The sequence below is a fragment of the Triturus cristatus genome, chromosome 2_2 (assembly GCF_964204655.1).
Source record: "Triturus cristatus chromosome 2_2, aTriCri1.1, whole genome shotgun sequence".
NCBI classification, from domain to species: domain Eukaryota; kingdom Metazoa; phylum Chordata; class Amphibia; order Caudata; family Salamandridae; genus Triturus; species Triturus cristatus.
The window spans coordinates 73,540,129-73,559,631 of record NC_140582.1 but is presented as its reverse complement, the minus strand read 5'-3'; the positions used below and the strand labels follow the sequence as shown (position 1 = coordinate 73,559,631).

Genomic DNA, 19,503 nt, shown 5'->3' with positions numbered 1-19,503 from the left:
ATCATGGCTAAAAACACCTTTCCCTTTTTGGTGCAGTCTATACATGCGGATGACCGGGGAAGGTATCTTGCAATTGCCGGGCAGTGGGAGGGCAGGGTGCTCACACTGGTGTCAGTGTATGTTCCGTCTGGTTTGCAGGCTCAGACATTTATGTATCTGGGCACCTTGCTCCTCGCTCTCCCGGATGGCCTTCTGCTGGTGGGAGGCGACTTCAACGCTGTGTCTTCGGGTGTGCTGGACCGTCAACCCCCTCGGGTGACGGGGCCCTCTTGTAGTTGGCTCTCCGACCTCATTGAGACGTTTGGTCTCTCAGACACTTGGAGGGCATTTCATCCCGGTGACTTGCAGTACACCTTTTTCTCGAGTACTCACAATAGCTCCTCCCGCATTGATTATGTGCTTCTGCCGGCCTCCCATGTGCAGGAGGTCCGTCACCTTGCCTTCGGTATTTCTGAATACTCTCCTGTGTGGGCGAGACTGGTGCTTGGAGGACACCGGACCAACATGGTTTCGCCCATCAACTCCTGGTACTTGCGAAACCCCCTGGTTCATGCTGACCTGCAAAAGGCAATAGACTGCTACTTCCAGGAGAACCTCGGCTCAGTAGACTCCCCCAGACTCTCTGGGAGGCATTCAAGTCCGTTATTCGGGGGGCGGCCCTCTCTCGCATCGCCGGAGTTAGGAAGGAGAACCTTAAGGAACTTGAGGCAGTGGAGCAAGATGTTCTGCAGCTGGAGGCAGACGTCAGGAGGGGGGACAACCCAGAGGCTGTGCACCTGTTGCGTCTGAAAACTGAGGAGTACAAGGCTATCGCTACGGATCGTGCCAAGTCCTGGGGGAAGGAAAGAGACGGTAGAGTATATGAGTGGGGGGATAAAGCTGGAAAACTCATTGCTTGGCTGGACAAGAAGGAAAGAGCCGATCGCCTTGTGCCTCGACTCACGACTGACTCGGGTGTGACGATAATAGACCCAGTACACATAGCCAATGAGTTTGCCTCACACTACAGCACGGTATATCATACGCAATCGTCCCTAACCGAGGAAGACTCAGCTGACCTCCTCAGAGATATCAAACTCGCAGCCCTCTCCGAGGACGACCAGGGTTACCTAGACAGTGATATAACTAACGATGAGATCGCTCAGGCGATCAGGGCCCTCAAACCGGGTAAAGCGATGGGACCTAACGGATAGCCCATTGAGCTCTACAAATTGCGTCCGGACAGGCTGGTCCCGCACTTGAGGGCCATGTTTGAGGAGAGTAGGGTGTTGGGGGAGCTGCCACCAGACCAGCGGCTTGCGTCTATAGTGGTCATTCCCAAGGAGGGCAAGCCGAGGGACAGATGCACGTCTTATCTACCCATTTCCCTGATAAATGCGGAGCCAAAAATCTTAGCCAAACTTCTGGCCACCCATCTCTCACAGGTGATAGGTAACCTAGTCCACCCAGATCAGTCAGGATTCATGCCCCATCGCAACACTGCGCTCAACCTGAGATGAGTCCATGGAGTGATAGAGCGAGCCGGCACAGTTCAATAAGATGCCCCAATCTTGTCTCTTGACGCCTCCTTGGCGTTTGACACAATAGAGTGGCCTTACCTCTTTGCAGTGCTTCGTAAATTTGGGTTTGGGCCGCAGTTCGTGTCATGGGTTCGGCTCCTCTATTCCGCTCCCCTCGAGCAAGTAGTGGTGAATAACAAACCCTCCGACTCCTTTGCTCTCAATCGAGGGACTAGACAGGGGTGCCCGTTGTCTTCCCTACTTTTCGCTCTTTCCTTGGAGCCTCTGGCTGCATGGATTGGGTGCGACTTGGCCATACGGGGTCTGCGATGGTCGGCAGAGTGGGAGGACCGCCTCTCGCTTTTTGCAGATGACGTCCTCCTGTACTTGGCTTCTCCAAGTCCATCAGATGTGTTTTAGATATCTTCACATCCTTCTGTAGATTTTCGGGCTACTCTATTAATTGGAACAAATCTCTCCTGTATATCCTCTCTGGGGGGATACCATCTCTCCCAGGGGATTGTCAGATACAGGTGGTGTCTGATGGTTTCCGATACTTGGGAGTTTTTGTCACCGCTGACCCCGGCCTCCGCTATGAGACAAATCTGCTCCCGCCCCTACAACGCCCACGTCGTGATGTTGCCGCCTGGAGGGCGCTCCCTCTCTCCCTGCTCGGTCAAGCCGCTCTGTTTAAAATGATGTCCTTGCCCCGCTTCCTCTATGCTCTGCAGAACTATCCCGTCCCAGTCCCTGCATGATATTTCAAAGGGATAGAAGACCTACAGAGGCAGTTGCTATGGGAGGGTAGGCTGAGAATAGCGCTTCACAAACTCAACCTAAATTGGTATGATGGCGGCAACAGCCTCCCGGATATTAAAAAATACTACTGGGCAGCACACCTGGCCGCCATTAACCAGGGTACGTACCGGATGCCGGGAGACCCGGGCTATGCCATGGATAGGTGGCTATTGCCGGGCGGGTCGTATAACAGAGCCCTTTATGCTAATCCCAAGACACTCCACCTGACTGGGCCCACCTCCCACTCCAAGTATGGCACGCAGTCAACAAGAGTTTAGGGTGGGACCGTAAACTGACCTTTGTGACCCCCTTATGGGATTCAGAACTACTGGGTGGTCTGCACTCCTGCAGGAGATTCGACAAGTGGGACCTTGGTATATCTCGGGTGGGCGACCTCTGGGTGGGGGATAGCATGCTTAGTTTTGGCCAGTTGCGACAACAGCACGCGCTTACAGACTCTGAATTCTTCCGTTACCTGCAGATAAGACATGCACTTACAGCTGCCGTGCCGTTGATAGGGACTCCCCCCCCCACCCCCGGACTCCTGCCCCTTAGAAGATAGGCCATTGGACAGTCTGCTTCCACAGAAGGTTATCTCGTTGACATATAAAAAGCTTGTTAATAATGCACCAGATCCCCTGGTTAAATTGCGTGGGCTGTGGGAGGGAGATGGTCTCTTGCTCGACGATGAGGAGTGGAGGGAGGCGGTTGCCTCCCCTAAGGAGGTAGCGATCTCGGCGCGTCTCCGACTTGTGCAACTGAAGATCCTACACAGAGTTTATATTACTGGTCCTCAATTGATCCGTATGGGGCGGTGGGGCGATTCGGATTGTAGGAGGGGGTGTGGGCAGGTTTCCACATTGATGCACATAATTTGGGAAAGTGAACAAATTCAGGTATATTGGAAAGGGACGCATGCGGTTATGAGTAAGGTCCTACATAAACCGTTCATCCCGAGGCCAAGAGATGCCTCCTCAATGCTTGGGAGCCCACAGACTTGACAGGGGCGGAGAGACTGTAGGTCACCCTGGGTACCACAGTAGCCAAAAGAGATTTTGCTCAATTGTGGGGTAGGCCATCTCCCCCATCCGTGACATCGTGGAAGCGTAACCTTGACTGGTTTATGTTTAGAGAGAAAACTGTTTATGTGGCTAGAGGGTGCCCCCTGAAATGGTCCAGAGTATGGGCCAAGTGGAACGTGTATAGGGGAGATATCTGTGTGACTCCCACTGCTCCCCAGGATGATGAAACCCTGTCTCCCTGATTTTTCGGTCCTATCCGCAAACTGTTTCCTATATCTAATCTGTATCCCAAATGAATTGCCATGTACCACCATTATGTTTTTACTGCCGTGTATGATTTGCCAACTGTTGATTTCATTGAAAACCAATAAAAAGATTTTTTAATAAAAAAAAAGACTGATTTGCATATGGCTGGGTCCAAACTGGAATGGCATGGTGAGCAAAAAAACGATGGATTTAGGCCCAGATCTCTGTACTGGGGTGAATGTATGACATTGTTCTGCATTCTGTCCATCAATTGTTCTTTTTGCATTCTGCGCTGTTAAACATGCTATCAGCAAGATGCCCACACTTGGCCATTTTGATACAAGGAAGAAGACAATACTTACCACGGATGCTAGTCTCTCTGGAATGGGTGCAGTCCTTACTCAAATGGATGCTGGAGTTGCGAGAATGGTTGCATTCGCATCCAGGGCACTAAAAAAAGCTGAGCAACAATATTCCTGCATTGAAAGAGAGGCTCTTGCCATTGCTTGGGCCATCAGGCATTTCAAATTCTATCTGTGGGGGATACCTTTTGTTGTGAGGTCTGATCACCGTCCTCTAGTGCAGGTGTTCTCATGCATGGAAAGTGAGAGACTAACTCCCAGGTTGAAGAGATGGAGTGAGGGTTTAGAGGAGTTTAATTTTCAAGTGCAATACCTCCCAGGTTCTGCTAATAAAGCCGCAAACTGTCTGTCCAGGTTACCAATTGAGGAAAATGAGGACTTTTGTGATGCTGAAGCTATGAGAATTTGCTGGGTCAAAGAACCTACTATCACAGAAAGAGAGTGGGCGGAAGCTAAAACTCAAGATGTACTTATGTCTGTGGTTACTGATCTTGTGGTTAAAGGGTGGCCTGAGTACAAGAATGTTGATGCTGAATTTGTACCTTTCTGGTCCATCAGAGATGAACTAACTTCATTGCAAGATATGTTGATGTGTGATGAAAGGTTAGTACCTCCTTGTAACTTGAGGTCTAAACTGGGCAATCTCGCTCATGAGAGGCACTTAGGAAGGAGTTTTACAAAGTTCCAGCTTCGTGAGAGATATTGGTGGCCAGGTATGGACCATAAAGTTGAGGAAATGGTCAAGGAGTGCTACCAATGTGCCACAAATGACAAAACTCGAGTCTCTAATTCTGCTCCCCTGTCTCCGGTGGAGGTCCCATGTGAACCTTGGACCAAACTGGGTTTAGACCTTATGGGTCCATTTGAGCTGTTGGGGCCTTCTGAGAGATTTGTAATTCTTTTGGTGGACTACTCTTTGAAGTGGGTATCCACTAGGTGTGTGAGCTCTGCCACCACTAAGGTGATTCTAGACTTCCTCAAGGATAAATTTGCCTGTGAAGGTATTCCTGAATTTTTTATCACTGTTAACGGTGTACAATTTGCTTCCCAAGATATGCAAGATTTCTTAAAAGATTTTTGCATAACCCATCTCAGAACTGCTCTTTATGCACCACAGGCCAATGGTCTTGCTGAACGCATGCATAGGGTGGTCAAGGCAAGTGTTCAAAGAGCTTTAGAATCTAAGATCTCCCTTAAGGGAGTTCTGCGTGACACTTGGTGGGCACATAGCACTACTGTTAATTATGTCATGTAGTATTCTCTTTTCCAGATGTTGCACGGAAGACAAGCTCACTCTAAGCTAAATCCTGGGTGGTTGCCTTTGAAAGATGTCATTTCCTTGGATAAGGAGGAGGTGGATGCTAGGATAAAATCCTATCAAAGAAGATATAAGGAGAGATATGATTTTAAAAAATCTGTGAGGGAGAGATCATGGAGTGTGGTTGATTGGGTGATGGCAAAGAAACCCAGATGGCAAAGGAAGGGTGTCACTGAGTTTATGGGCCCCTTTGTCATTGTTTCCATCCAAAGGAATGTTGTGACAGTGAACAACAGTTGCAAGTGGAGCATGTTGAGACTTGTGAAGTTCAATGGTGACAGATCACTGGATCCTTCTTGTTCTGATACTAATTTGCGTGATAGAACTGATCCTCTGTCTGGTACTCATGCTAGGACTTTCCCTTCGAGGTCCAGCTTGAAGGAGGGAAATAAGATCTACTTTTGTTTCAGTTAACATTTCAGCTCTACATTGCAGTATATGACACCTCTACTCTCCTTAGCCCAGTACTGTTTAAAAATACCCCCTCAAATGGAAGGCCTGTGCACACCACCTTATCTTTAGATTTTCACTTCTCCCAGTAGTAAATTGCCTGAAACTTAGGTCGTCCTGTCAGGTGTGTCCTCCTCATGCCACCAGCATAAATGAATGATTTAGATAATTTGAGTGCAGAATTAGGGATACATCTGCTGTCTTTTATCCAGGGAATAAATAACACACCGCACATCTAGGAAATGTGTCCTAGTTTGGGTTATGTTTATGGGTTGCGAATATCTGTACACTTTAATCAATTAAAGATATTCACCATTTCACTGCCTTAGTGGTGTCTTTCCCCTCAACAAAAAGAACCCAGGCACACCATAACAGTCCCTTTTCTTGGGATCGACAACCTTATTTATTCTCAGCACCCACCTTGTTGGCAAAGCACTTCTCGATTTTGAAGGATGTCTTATCAGCAATGACTTCACCGTTAGGGAGGATCGTCATTATAAGCACATTGGCCTGGGGTGCAAAAATGGGGCTAATGTGCAGCTGCAACGTGAAGCTCCCAGAGGCAGTGACTCCTATGTAGAGAAAGGAAAGGCAATAGAGTTATAACGCAGTTAAAGCAGACTCCTGCACATATAGTACGAGTCACCTGGTCAGAGAGAAACAATTCTATGTTTGTGGATTCCAGAGCAGCACCTTCGGTGGAAGGAAAGAGAGAAAGAAAGAGAAGAGTGTCCGACTGCAAATCTAGGAACTTTTGAGCTTGGCCCAACATGACACATTTTATTCGTAGAAACTAACAGAAGACACACTAGCATTACATCTTCCACATCATCCTGAGATGTCTATCATTCCCATAGGAATCCTCAAACGAATTAGTGGCAGTCAATCTTCACATCTCCCTGCAATACTTGATCCCCTGATGTACCAGTAGTAAGCTGCCTCAGCAATAGTCTGCATCATTAACTTCTTGCGAAAGTGATTATCAAGACTCATTTATTTCAAAAGTCATCAGTATGCACTACTTTATTACCACATAGTCTTTACTACCTTTACAACACAGGGTTTGACACACAAATGCATTTGTAATGCACGTTGTCACAAATAATTAATTTACAATGTGAGGTAAGTTTGGTAAGTATATAAAGTTGGGAATAATAATTTTTTTTAAATTAGAATTTTGGAAGAAATAGTTATAGAGTTAAAAAGGTGGGCTGAGGTGTAAACTCCATCTCCAAAAAGACGGCACATTAGTTAGGGGGGAGTAGAAGTTGGAATAAGAAAGGGGGCTTGTGGGGTTGACTCCACAAAAATTGTTTATGAAGGTTTACATTTTTTGGAATGGGATGTCTTGAGTATGGGTTGTAGAAGATAAGGGCAAGGAGGTTTCTAATTATGAGGTGCTGATATGTTTGGGGTGCAGGTATTTATTTTTTTAGGGTTGTGGGTAGTTGTTTGGGGGGTACATTAATTTATTCTTTTTTATTTTATTTGTGCAAATTAAGTTTCAGAAGGAAGATGCTATAGTTATATCGAGTAAATAAGGGTAGGGAGTTTATAAAATTTGGGGTTGCTAATATTTGGGACTGCAGGTATTTATTATTTATGGATCTGAGTATTTATTTACAGTACAGTACAGTAATTTATTCAAATGTGTATTTTATTTGTTCACATTAATTTTAAGAGTGGAATGAGTGGGTTAGAAGGGAGAAGGTTGGGAGTATTTTAGTATGGGGTGCTAATTGTGTTGGAATGTAAGTATGTTTTTTAGGTGTGTAGGTATGTAAGATATACCTGACAGAAGAGACCAATCATGGTGAAACCACTCTTGGGTTGCTTGTGTTTCGGTTCAAAGACAACCTGGCCTGGCAGTAAAACCTGGACTGTTCCTATTGCAGCACAGTCAAGACTGATTTGCATCTGATTGGGTCCAAACTGAGTTGGCGATGTGTGCAAAACAACAATGGATTTGGATGCATCCTGAGGAATTACCAGTGGCTGAAATTAATTCAAGCATTCCATCTATCACATTTTTGTATATTTCAGGGCTAAGGTTATAGGAGATAAGGGTAGGGAATGTATAAATTTTGGATGGAGTGCTACAATTTTTTAAGGTACAGGCATTTTGTTTTTGGGTTCAGGGTATTTGTGCCTGACGTTTAATCATTCTTTCTAATTTGAATTTCATTGTATTCGGGCACATTCTTTAGAATCAGGATGTCATGGTTATATGAGATAAGGGTGAGGAGTATTTTAATTTTGGGGCAATATTTTGTGGGGTGGGGGGTACAGATATTTATTGTGTAAATGGTCTTAGGGTCAGATATACTTTTTTGAGCTCACAAATGGCCCGATTTGCAGAATCTGGCCATTTGCGACCGCAACATTTTCAGTATTAGAAAAGGGCGCGTTAAGGGCTTCCCTTCCTAATAGAGACTCAAAGTGGTATGTGTGAATGTTTTGCAATCAAAATCCTGTTGCAAAACATTCACATTTTACCGCCTACTTCAAGTAGGTGGTAACCCATTCGCAAACAGAAAGGGGTCCTAAAGGCACTCCTTCCCCTTTGTGAATAGTTGTAAAAACTTTTTTTAAGAGCAGGCAGTTGTCCCTCAGACCACTGCCTAATCTTAAAAAATTAAAAGAAAACTTTTCATTTTTGTTTTTGAAACGCATCTCATGTTGCTTTAAGGGAAAACTAGGTTGCATTTAAAAAAAACATTGCTTTATTTAAAAGCAATCAGAGACATGGTGGTCTGCTGACCCCAGCAGGCTACCATCCCTGTGATTTTAGCGATTCCCAATGGGTCGCAAATTGCAACCTACCTCATGAATATGAATGAGGTAGGTCTATTTGCAGCTCATTGGGAATCACAAACAGTGTAAAACATACCTTAGAACATGGCTGTTTGCGATTACCTAATAGCGAATAACAAAAATGTATCGCAAACACAAGGGTATGAACATTTGGCCCTTATTATTTATTTTTGGGTTACTGTAATTTATTGTATTTGTTTATTTCATTTGTGTAAATTAATTTTTGGGAGGGAGGTCCTAGGGTTATCAGGGTAAAGGTAGAAAGTGTATTCAATCTTGGGGTGCTTATTTTTTGCTGTGCAGGAATTTATTTTTTAGGGGTGTGGGCATTTAATTAAATTGTACATTACTTTGAACTTTGAGCTTTACCTTATTCAAATTTTCAGAAATAATCATATATTACATACAAGTCAATCAGTAAACTTGAATTTGTAGAGTGCAACTAATCACCCAGGTGCTGGGATCGGTTGAAAAGCCAGATCATCAGCCCTTTTCTGGATTCAGGGAGAGAGGATGATGTTTGGAGGTGCAAGGGGAGGTAGCTCCAGAACTTGGCAGCGAGGAAGGAGAAAAAGCGTCATCCACTGTTGCTTCAGCGGATGTGGGGAGTGTCAGCGAGGGCGTGGGAGGCGGAGCACCAGTGTCTGGAGAATTGGTGGAAGTTCGGGTGGTAGTTGATGTATGCTGATCCTTGGTCATCGAGGGCCTGTTAGGCGAGTTTGAAAATCTTGAATTGTCATCTTTCATGGATGGGTTGCCAGTGGAGGTTACTGGGTTGGAGGGTGATGTGGGTCCGTTTGGGGGGGGGGGGGGGTCGAGGATGAGTCTGGCGGGTGAGTTCTGTATCAGCTAGAGTCTCTTCAGGAGTTGGGTGTTGAGTCCTGCGTAGAGCGCATTGCTGTAGTCCAGCCGACTGGTGACTAGGGCTTGAGTGACAGCTTTCCTGGTGTTGATGAGGAGCCATCTGAGGAACTTTCGGAGCATATGGAGGATGTGGAAGCATACAGAGGAGACTGCGTTGATCTGGCATTTTAGGGTGAGTTTGCAGTCCAGGATGATGCCGAAGTTGCAGGCGTGGTCTGCCGGCATGGGTCCACGTGTGGTGCTGTTCTAAAAAATTAGCACTTCCGTCTTGTCTGTGTTGAGCTTCAGGCAAGTGGTCTTCATCCAGTTGGCAACACTCATCATGTAGCTGTCGAAGTTGGTCCTGGTGGTGGAGGGGTCTTCTGACAGCAAGAGGATTAACAGGGTGTCATTTTCATAGGATATAATCTTGAGCTCATGGGTTATGACGATGTTGGCCAGAGGATGTACGTGTTGAACAGGGTCAGGCAGAGGGATGAGCTGTTAGGGACGCCACAGATGATGCTCTTGGGTTTCAAAGTTAAGTTTGGTAGGCAGATCTTTTGGGTTTTTCCTGTGAGGAAGGATGAGAACCATTTGAGGGCATCACCCTGGATCCCGATGTGGCAGAGTCTTTTGATGAGGGTGTAGTGGGATACAGTGTTAAACGCTGCTGAGAGGTTGAGGAGGATCAGAGCCGCTGTGTCCCCATGGTCGAGGAGGGACCTAATGTCATTGGTGGTGGCGATCAGGGCAGCCTCGGTGCTGTGATGGGTAGGGAATCTGGTTTGGGAGGTGTCCAGCAGATTGTTGCTCTCCAGGTGTTCAGTGAGTTTGTGGTAGAAGGCCTTCTCGTGGACTTTGGTGGGGAAGGGGAGCAGAGAGATGTGGCGTTAGTTCTTGAGTTCGCTGGGGTCAGTGGAGGGTTTCTTGAGGAGGGGTCTGTCCTCTGCGTGCTTCCATTGGAAAGGTGGCTGCGATAATGGACATATTGAGAATGGAGGTGGGTTTGCAGCTGATTTCCTTGCTCCCAAGGTTTAATGGGCGGTGGGGGCAGGGGTCTGTGGGTGCTTCAGAATGAATGGAGTTTATGATGGCTGTGTTGCTCTGTGTGGTGAGTGGTTTCCATGCAGTGAGCAGATGGTTGTGTGTGGTGTTGTTGGCATGAGGAGGCTGCAGAGGTCGGTGGGTTGGTGTTCGAAGTTGCATTAGATGGCGGATATCTTGTTGTGGAATTACTCAGCCAGGGTGTTGCAGAGTTCTTAAGAAAGGGGTATGGTGTTCTTGGTGGCTGAAGACCAGGAGAACTCAATGACGATGTTGAAGAGTTCTTTGCTGTTGTTGGATTTGGCTTTGATGCAGTCCGCTAGGGCGCAACGTTTCATGTCTTTCAGGCATTTATGGTATTTCATGAGGGCTGACTTGAAGGTGGCTCAATCTGTGGAATCTTTGCTAGTTCACCATCCTCTTTCTAGGTGTTTACAGTTGCTTTTCATGGTCTTTAGTTCTGGTGTATACCAGCTACCTTGTTTGGTGGATCTGCTGATCTTGGAGGGCTTGATAGGGGCGACTGTCGGCACAGTCGGTGATCCAGTCGGAAAAGTTCTTGATGGCCTGTTCTTGGTTGGTTGCGGAGTCATGATGGATCGTGTTGAGGGAGTATTCCATTGGATCTCGGTCAATTTGTTCTAGCTATTGTGGGAAGAGCTGAGAGGCTTGTTGGTGGTGCGTGAGAATCCTTCGATGGTGAAGTGAATGATGGTGTGGTCGGTCCAGGTAAGCTAGGTGACATGACTGTACTTGACTCTGTGGCTGGTGGTGAAGATCAGGCCAAGCATGTGTCCTGCGCTGTGTGTGGAGTTGGTGACCAGTTGGGTGAGGCTGATGTTGCTCATTCTTTCCAGGACATGGCGGTGTTTGCGTCATTGGTGTCATTGAGGTGGAAGTTGAGGTAACTGAGGAAGATGTAGTGCTTGGAGTAGATGGTGTGGCGGTGACAAATTATGGAATTCAGGTGTGGTGCTGAGGGTCTTCTGGCGAAGGTGCCTCTGATGGTTGTTCTGCCTTCGGTTTGGAGTTGGAAGTTGAGGTGCTCCATGATTGTTGTAGTGTGGTCTTCGGTGGTGGTGCACCAAGTGCACACTTAAGATTCAACTGGCGCACAAGGTCCTACAGAATAAACCACAGCTAGCAGCAACTATTGATTATCCATTTTATAATGATGATAAAATATAATTGTTTTGCAATATCTTAAGGCAGACTTTAATAAGGTCCACACAGAGTAGTAAACCGCTAGACAATATAACATCAGCTGAAAGTAAAAAGCATTTTTACATTTAAAAATCCATAGACTTTGAGTAATGATAATAAATACAGCCACATGAAAAGTTTATAAAATTTACAAAAAAGACAAAGTGCATAACCTTTTGTGTAGAGGATTCATCGCAAGTGCATAATAACGTAGACAATATGTTGTAATGCCCAACAGAAAATAGAGGTGACTTCTGATATTACACAGGTGAAATCTGGTGAATAAAGATCATTCCCATAAATAATTAACCAGAATCATATAGGGATTTGTGCTGATTGTGGTTTGAATAATTGCATACTCTTGAAGGGATACTTTGCTGATCTATTCAGCCACTCTGTTCATGGATGTTATTGCAAGATACATTTTTTTACCCTTTGGGCTTCCCCTGTGGCAATCAGATGGAGAGCGGTAAACAGGGCAATCTCCTTAATGTGCCTTAGCCAAGGAATCTTGTAACCTACATCACATCAAAGACAGTCTGCAATGATCACTTGATTGAAGGCGGCTTGACCGTTATCCCATATAGATACACATAAAAGCACTGGTGCCAACTTAATAAGAACTTCCACATAAGAAAGGCCCATTCTTCATGGAAAAAAGTGTGAGGGTTGCATGGGATAACCTAATAGTTGCTTATAATTTAATTTATTGTGTTTTTGGTAACTCCAAATAGCAGCCCCATACATCAATACCGGCTGACACTTACAATTGTATTTTTCTAAGGTTGGTGGGATTGGTCTGTTCTTGAAAAATTGAGCAAGGCTCCAAAGTCTTAGTTAAACTTAAAAAGACCTATTTAGAATACACAGAGACCAAGCTCTTAAAGAGTCAAAGGTGACCCCTAAATAGGGAAAATGATGTACTTTTTCTAATCTTTTACCCTTGATTAGTATTGGAATAAGTTTGCAGGAGTTAACACCACATGCCATAGAATAAGATTTGGAAATATTTGTACCATGGTCCATGTGATCCATAAATTTAACAAAGTTGTCAATTAAACCCTTCAAACCATTAGGGGCACTTGATGTAAGCATAGCATCATCAGCATATAGTAGAGCTGGGATAGAATTAACCTTAGGCATATCCTTCTCTGTTGAAAGCAGAAATTAATTGGGACCATTAATGTCTAAGAGAAACAAGATGGGGCTCAGTACAGAGCCTTGGTGAACACCCCTCGCTAGTGCAAACCCTCAGTGCAATTGTGCTCTGGCCCACGCCTTACTGATGCTGAGAGCCCAGAGTGTAAGGCACGAAGAAAGTTAGCCAAATCCCTAGCTTGTCCTATTTTGGACAGGATGGGTCCCAGCTTTGATTGGTTAACCCAATGATAGCACCACTATCATCCATGAAAGCAAGGAAGAGTGCTCCCCTCTTTGCCATGGTATATTTGCTGATAATTAAGTGCAAATGAAGACACTTCCTGAGTGCCCACACCTTCCCTAAAACCATACTGGACAGGCAAAAGGACTTTGGCGTCTTCAGACCAAGATTCAATACTAGGCATAATGATTCGGGCAACTACTTTGACTATAGAGTCAAGCAGAGAGATCGGCCAATAGCACTGAGGATCATCAAATCAAATCAAATCAGGAATACTTATTTTGTGCACATATCACCCGAAAGTCTCATGGCGCTTTGCAGAAGCTCAGGAGTTTGGTTTAGGCAGGGCCGGTTAGGAATCGAACAGCCAGGTTTTTAACTCCCTGCGAAAATAGTTATGATTTGAGATAGTGCCTATTAAATGTTCTGAAAACAGGTACAATAAACACAATTTGGCAGGAAGGGAGTTATTTGCTGCTCAGTTTAAAGCCTTATTGATAACCAGCGCACAGAATACAACGTTTACCTTATAAGGCTCCATTATTACCCCATTAGGGCCAGGGGCCTTATGTGATGGACTAAGAGTGATATCAATGATAACTTCTTCTTGTGGAACAGTATTCTTTTGCAATCTTTATTTTATTCATGCTCATTCATTTTGAGGAGTAGAATGCACGGATTGTAGGTAATAAGGGTGGGAAGTATTTACATTCTGGGGCACTGCATATTTCAGGATGGAGGTAATTCATTTTTTTAGTGGTGTGGGTATTTATTTTCCTATTATGAAATTTGGGTAATAAAAAAATAATGCATGTGAACAAATTTAAAATAACAGGTACATATCACATTTTTTAAACTTGTATTTAATAAAATAATAAATGCATCTGACATTATAACATTTTATTGTGATAAAAAAAATCTTTCAATTAATATGTTATATTTACATTTTTAAGGAAATATGAACATAGTCCAAATTTTTTTTAAATAGGTCTTTCACATCTTTTTGGTTTCTGTGTCTCTCTTTTATCAGTTGATGTAGTTTTTCAACCGAGGACGGAGGGGGTGCTGCAGCTCTGTTCAGGTAAGAACTTACATTATTTAAATATAATTTAAAACATTAAATTGTGAATCTTTATTGTAGGCAGAGTCTAGGGAAGGTGTATTAATAAAAAGTAGATTTTGTATATTTTCATATGTTTCTTTTTAACTTTTCCTTCCCTATCCAAGCTGATGGAGTACAAGCCTCCTTGAACACATTCTTTTTTTATGGCGCTTTTTTACTATGATGCATGTTGTTTAAGGTTTTCAATTTTTTACAAAACGTTTTTTAGTAATGCAGAGTGTATATTTTGTTCTTTTATTTGGGATTTTATAGCTGATTTGTTTGAAAGAATTATGAATTACAAAATTCTTTTTTCTGTGTTTCACTGAAGCGGGGGAGTCTAGTTTAATACTAAGCCTACTTTACCTTACACCCTTTTCCCATTGTAGTAGTCAGTTTTTAAACAGTAAAATTTCTTTTGAAATACCATTACTAATTTTATTTTTTTAAGGATTAAACATAGATTGCGATCTTCTAACTAAATGTGTTCTTAGGCACAATTTTAACTCACAATTCCTCAAAAAGCAGTGCCTTCTTTTCTATAGAATGCAATCGGGTTTCCTGGAATGTTTTTTTTAAAATACATTTGTTTGTAAATCAGACGATGCAGGATTGGGTGGGGAAGCTTTGCATACTATTGGCGATGGAGAAATTAACAGAGGAATTGCATCATATGGAAGAAAATATGAACATACATGGTACCCTTTAATGGGCTACATATCAATGGCAGTACAATTGTTTAATTACTGAAGATAAATCCAAGAATACAACTCAGATACTTTTATACCCACATAATAAGCAGGGGTACAGAGAAAAGTGAAAAAGCAGCATGATGGAGCACGGAGAGAAATTGAGAGAAAAGAAGAATGAATAACTCTTCATGGAGAGACATTTGAAGAGAAGTAGAGTTTAGCAAATAAAGAGACAATTAGGAAATAGAGAATGAGCAACAGAAAATGAGAATATGAACAAAAATCAGAGAAAAGGAGAGGTAGAGAAGAGAGATGCTAAATGGCATTGCCTGAGAAGTTGCAATGAAAGCACAGATGGGTGGAGTAGAATTTAGATACTTCATTAGTGCTCTACAGGTGTTTTTCTGCAGTCTTAAAAGCACTGTACCCTCACCTTTGTCAACCTTGAGCACGTGAGAACGTTTTGTTACAATGCCCCCTTTGGCCATCACCTAAGTAGGAAAGGAGAAAAGGAGATCACAGTTAAATGGTGCTGGGCTTTTTTAGGTTGCTAAGCTCACTTCTGAAGGGTGATAGATGCAGAAGGGCGGCTCCATTTCTAGCACAATGGTTTATAAAAAGGCCCACACTTTTCTTTTTGATCAATTATTTTGGTTGTATGACGGAACCACACATGCCTTTACAATGTGCCCATTACATGCAAATGCCTTTTTCATGCATGTCTTTACCACAATAAATGTGACCACACATATGTCTTTAGGGTGGGCAAAGAATTCTACTCCACCGGCGGAGCTTGCAAAGTTTTGCCTGCTTTGCGCAGAGTTCTGAAAAAGTCTGGGAAGTGACGCGGAGCAGAATTTTTTCACTCGAGCAGCTCGCCATTGTTAGGGTGGCAAGTGCTCAAGAGAAAAATACACATGCTAGTACTCCTCCCAGTGAGGTTTCCCAACGTGGGCAGTCATAGCAGGCTGCGACTGCTCGTTTTGAGAAATCTGCGTTGAGGAAGCTGCCGCTCAATTAGAATGTCTACTTGAGTGGCAAAAAGCAGCAACGCACTCTGGTACAACACGTAGTACAGTTCACACTGATTTTACAACATGGGACAAACTCATGGTGCTAAAAATCAGTGCGAGCAGCGTGACTTAACACACTCCGTGGCTGGCATTACTCCACGGATCCCAACTGAGTTTTCCCAGCACTTTGCAGAGTTCCGCAGGGTACAACTCCATGAACTTTGCCCAGGCCTAGCCTTTACGATGCATGCCTTTACAACGAAAATGTAAGTATTGTACAGGTAAGTATAAACCCTTTATATATGGTCGCCAGTAGGTAGTTCTAGTTAGGACCTAGGGCCTGATTTAGATCTTGGCAGACGGGTTACTCAGTTGCAACAGTGAGGGATATCCCGTCTGCCGAAATATAAATCCCATTGGATATATTGGAATTTATATTTAGGTGAATGGGAGAGCTCTCACCATTGTGAAGGAGTAACCCGTCTGCCAAGATCTAACTCAGGACCCTAGTTTCCTTAGGAAAAGCGTGTTTTACTTGCTTATTTAACCAATCTTCACAAAATTGTTGCAAAAAAGTGCCCTTCTGATTCTAGTTGTGTATGGACAGCTTTGGGGTGGTCCGTGAAGTGGGGCTTAAAAAAAGGGAGGTAAAAAAAAGGGTGTTTCCCATCTTAATTAGAGATTTTAGATGCGACTATAGTTTGAACCGCTAAACGGAATCACACGAAATTTGGCATAAAGCTTGCTCTCTAGTTATTTGGTATAAATCCATTCAGTTGTTTTGGAGATATTAAAGGAAAACCAAATTTGTTTATATAGAGCCGCGGACCCTCCGCAAATCTTACCGATCTCGTGCAGAGATCTAATTGGCTGCCAACACTTCAACCAGGACAGCAGAGTCCCAAAGAAAAACATTAAAAGAAGAGAAGGGGGCAGAGTGGGAATACCATGACACCCTGGACCTGGTGGTGGAGTCACACAGGGACCATGCCAAGGCCAAAAAGTATTTTTTTTAAACCTATTGCAGCAAAAATCTCAAAGATTTGCGAATCCGTGGTCTCCCGCCTTGTTATATTTCAGCCCTCAGGTGGGCCAGGTCCCAGAGTAATTTTTTTTTATTAATGTGGAGCTCCTAAGAGCCCGGGGGACCACCACCTCCCCGGGCCTTGATATTTAAAATGGAGGGGGGCCATGCAAACCCCCCTCCTGAGGCAGTAAAGAGCCCCGGGTACCACCAACTCCCTGGAGTTTAATTAATGTTTCAGAGGGGGCAGCAAGGACCCCCTCATACTACTCTTAGCAGCTCCAGGGACAACCACCTCCCCGGACTTTATCAGTAAATTGGAGGGGGGTGCATGGACCCCCCTCCCTTTCTCAGTAGGGCCTCTGGGACCACCACTTCCCTGGAGCTAGAAATACAAAATAAAGGGGGTGGCGGGTTACCTGCCCCCCCTCCTGGGCCATATTCAGCCCCAGGGACTACCACCTTCCGTGGGCAGCCTCTTCAAAAAAGGAGGGGGGCAGCGCCCACCCCTCCAGGAGCTGTTAATGACCCTGGGGACCACAACTCCCCAGGGTCAGCTCCCTATGTCCCGGGGTGCCCACCACTGGGATATAGCTATGTGCTATCACTTGGCTCCAGCTGGAGGTGGGGAGTGGCAGTGACCACAGGGGCATTAAAGCTCCCCCTGCGGTCCCCAACGCTGCAGACTGGGTGGCCTGGGTGGGCTCCAGAGCACCCAAAATCAAGAAGCTGGGGTCTCCTGGGCCAAATTCGGTCCAGGGGTGGCCTTACGGTCACCCCTTCCCTACTACATAAGGTGAAGTTTCACCTCTTTGTAGGCTCATCGTTTTCGCTTCATGAGAATTCCTCTTATCACATATTGGTGGATGACAATCACATTGCCACTAAGGTCACTGGAGACATTAACTCATGGTCCTTTACGCAGCTGTAGTGTAGAATATGTACTAGACATTTAACCAACAACGTCGCACTTTCTAATTAACTAGAAGAAAGTACTCCAGTTGGGAAGCCATTTTTGGCAAAACTGTGAACTCTTTTGGAATAAATGAGGTTCTGTTATGGCCCTGATGCTTATTTCACAGAAATTAAAACTCAATGGGAAGCACTTACAAATGTAAATCCAGCAGGTGCCCAAGTTAAAGCTCCACTGCTGTATTCACATATTATCCTAACTTAGTGGGTTTCCCAAGGCAAAGCAAGTGTGTTTCCTCTCCTATTCCATGCTGAAAAACAATCTGATTTTTTAATTTTTTTTATTTTTCAAAACCTTTATTGAGGAAGTTCAAGTCAAACACATTACTTTGTGCCACAGAGTTGCTCAAATTATCACAATAAAGACCAAGTCAAACATACAGGGACAAGTCACCTGCACCTTGCAAGAAACATTAACAAGTTAAGGCTGAAAACACAACATCCTTGCACAAAGTTCCCTAGCCACATGGAGGTCATACATTCGGCAATAGCATCAGTTGGAAGCGCCACGGGATGGGGGAAGGCCTATAAGGAGGGGGGGCAGTCATTTGTCAACACCGACGGCCGACGCGGGTGCAGGGCCGGCGGGGAGCGCCGGAGAGGCAGCACCGCTGGGAGGGGTACGGGAGTGGAGGTAGGTTACCAGAGGGCCCCAAATGTCAATGGGTCAGGACTTGGCGGGTAGTAAGTCCCAAAACTCCGTTAACAGAGTCTGACACTGAGAAGCGTCCTCCAGCCAGCTCTCAACCTTAGGAGCAGGCCTGCGGCCCCAACACATAGCCACCCTACGCCTGGCCAGGACCAGCAGCATCCCTATCATGCGCAGAGAAGCTTCTGGACAGAATTTTACGAAACCAAGAAGGCAAAGGGAAGGGTCGGGATGCACTGTGGTGCTAGCAATGTACGAGATGGTGGAGCACAACCCTTGCCAGAAGTCGGAGACCTTAGGGCATAACCATGCTAAATGTGCGAAATCCGCCGCAGGGGCAGCACAACGAACACAAGTGTTGTTTTGAATGCGCCCAAGCTTATGGAGCTGAGGGGGGGTGCTGTACAGCCTGTGCAAATACTTGAAATGTATCAGACGAAGTCGGTAATTTGATGACAGCTTCTTCATCTGGTTGCAGCAGTATAGCCAGTCTGTCTGCATTATAACCGTACCAAGATCCGCGCCACACGTCTCCTGCGCATGGTCTGTAGAATTAGAGGTGGATGCTGGAGTAAAAGCATATAGTTTGGTGACCAGTTTATGTGGGGAAGAGGATGTATATATGAAATCAAGAGCTGGCATAGTGGGTGGGGGATGAGGAAAAGTAGAGTGTAATTTCTGACAAACAGCACGCAGCTGGTAGAATAGAAGCGTATCCAACGGGCCAGAGGAGTCAGGAACTGAGTAAAAAGTGTTCCCTGGGTAAAGGTCCGCCACTGTCCGCAAACCCAGACGCGTCGCATGTCTAGACCTGCCGGAAGGCTGGAGTGGGGGGAAATCAGGGTGGTTCACAAGTGGCACCGCATTTGCAGAGAGTAGGGGAAGATTGGAAAGCCGGCGAAGGCTGGACCAGGCCCAGCGCAATGTCTAGACCGTGTCCACCTCCGCCCGCGGGCGGACCGCCGGCACGAACAATGCCGTGGACAAAGGCCAGGGGGATGCTATATCAGTCTCCATGGCCACATGAGGTTGATACGGAGTAGGATGGATCCAGAGGTGCAGAAAACT

The 19,503-nt window shown here is 45.1% G+C and overlaps 1 protein-coding gene across 1 annotated transcript in view; it reads right to left on the bottom strand.

The window, feature by feature from the left end:
• Positions 1–19,503, bottom strand: part of LOC146861876 (alpha-2-macroglobulin-like) — a 1,085,963-nt gene that overhangs the window by 812,537 nt on the left and 253,923 nt on the right. The window contains exons 13-14 of the mRNA XM_085641046.1: positions 15,211–15,268; positions 6,116–6,267 (exon numbers count right to left, since the gene is read on the bottom strand). Coding sequence (XP_085497172.1) covers positions 6,116–6,267; positions 15,211–15,268 — 210 coding nt within the window. The remainder of the gene's footprint in view (positions 1–6,115; positions 6,268–15,210; positions 15,269–19,503) is intronic.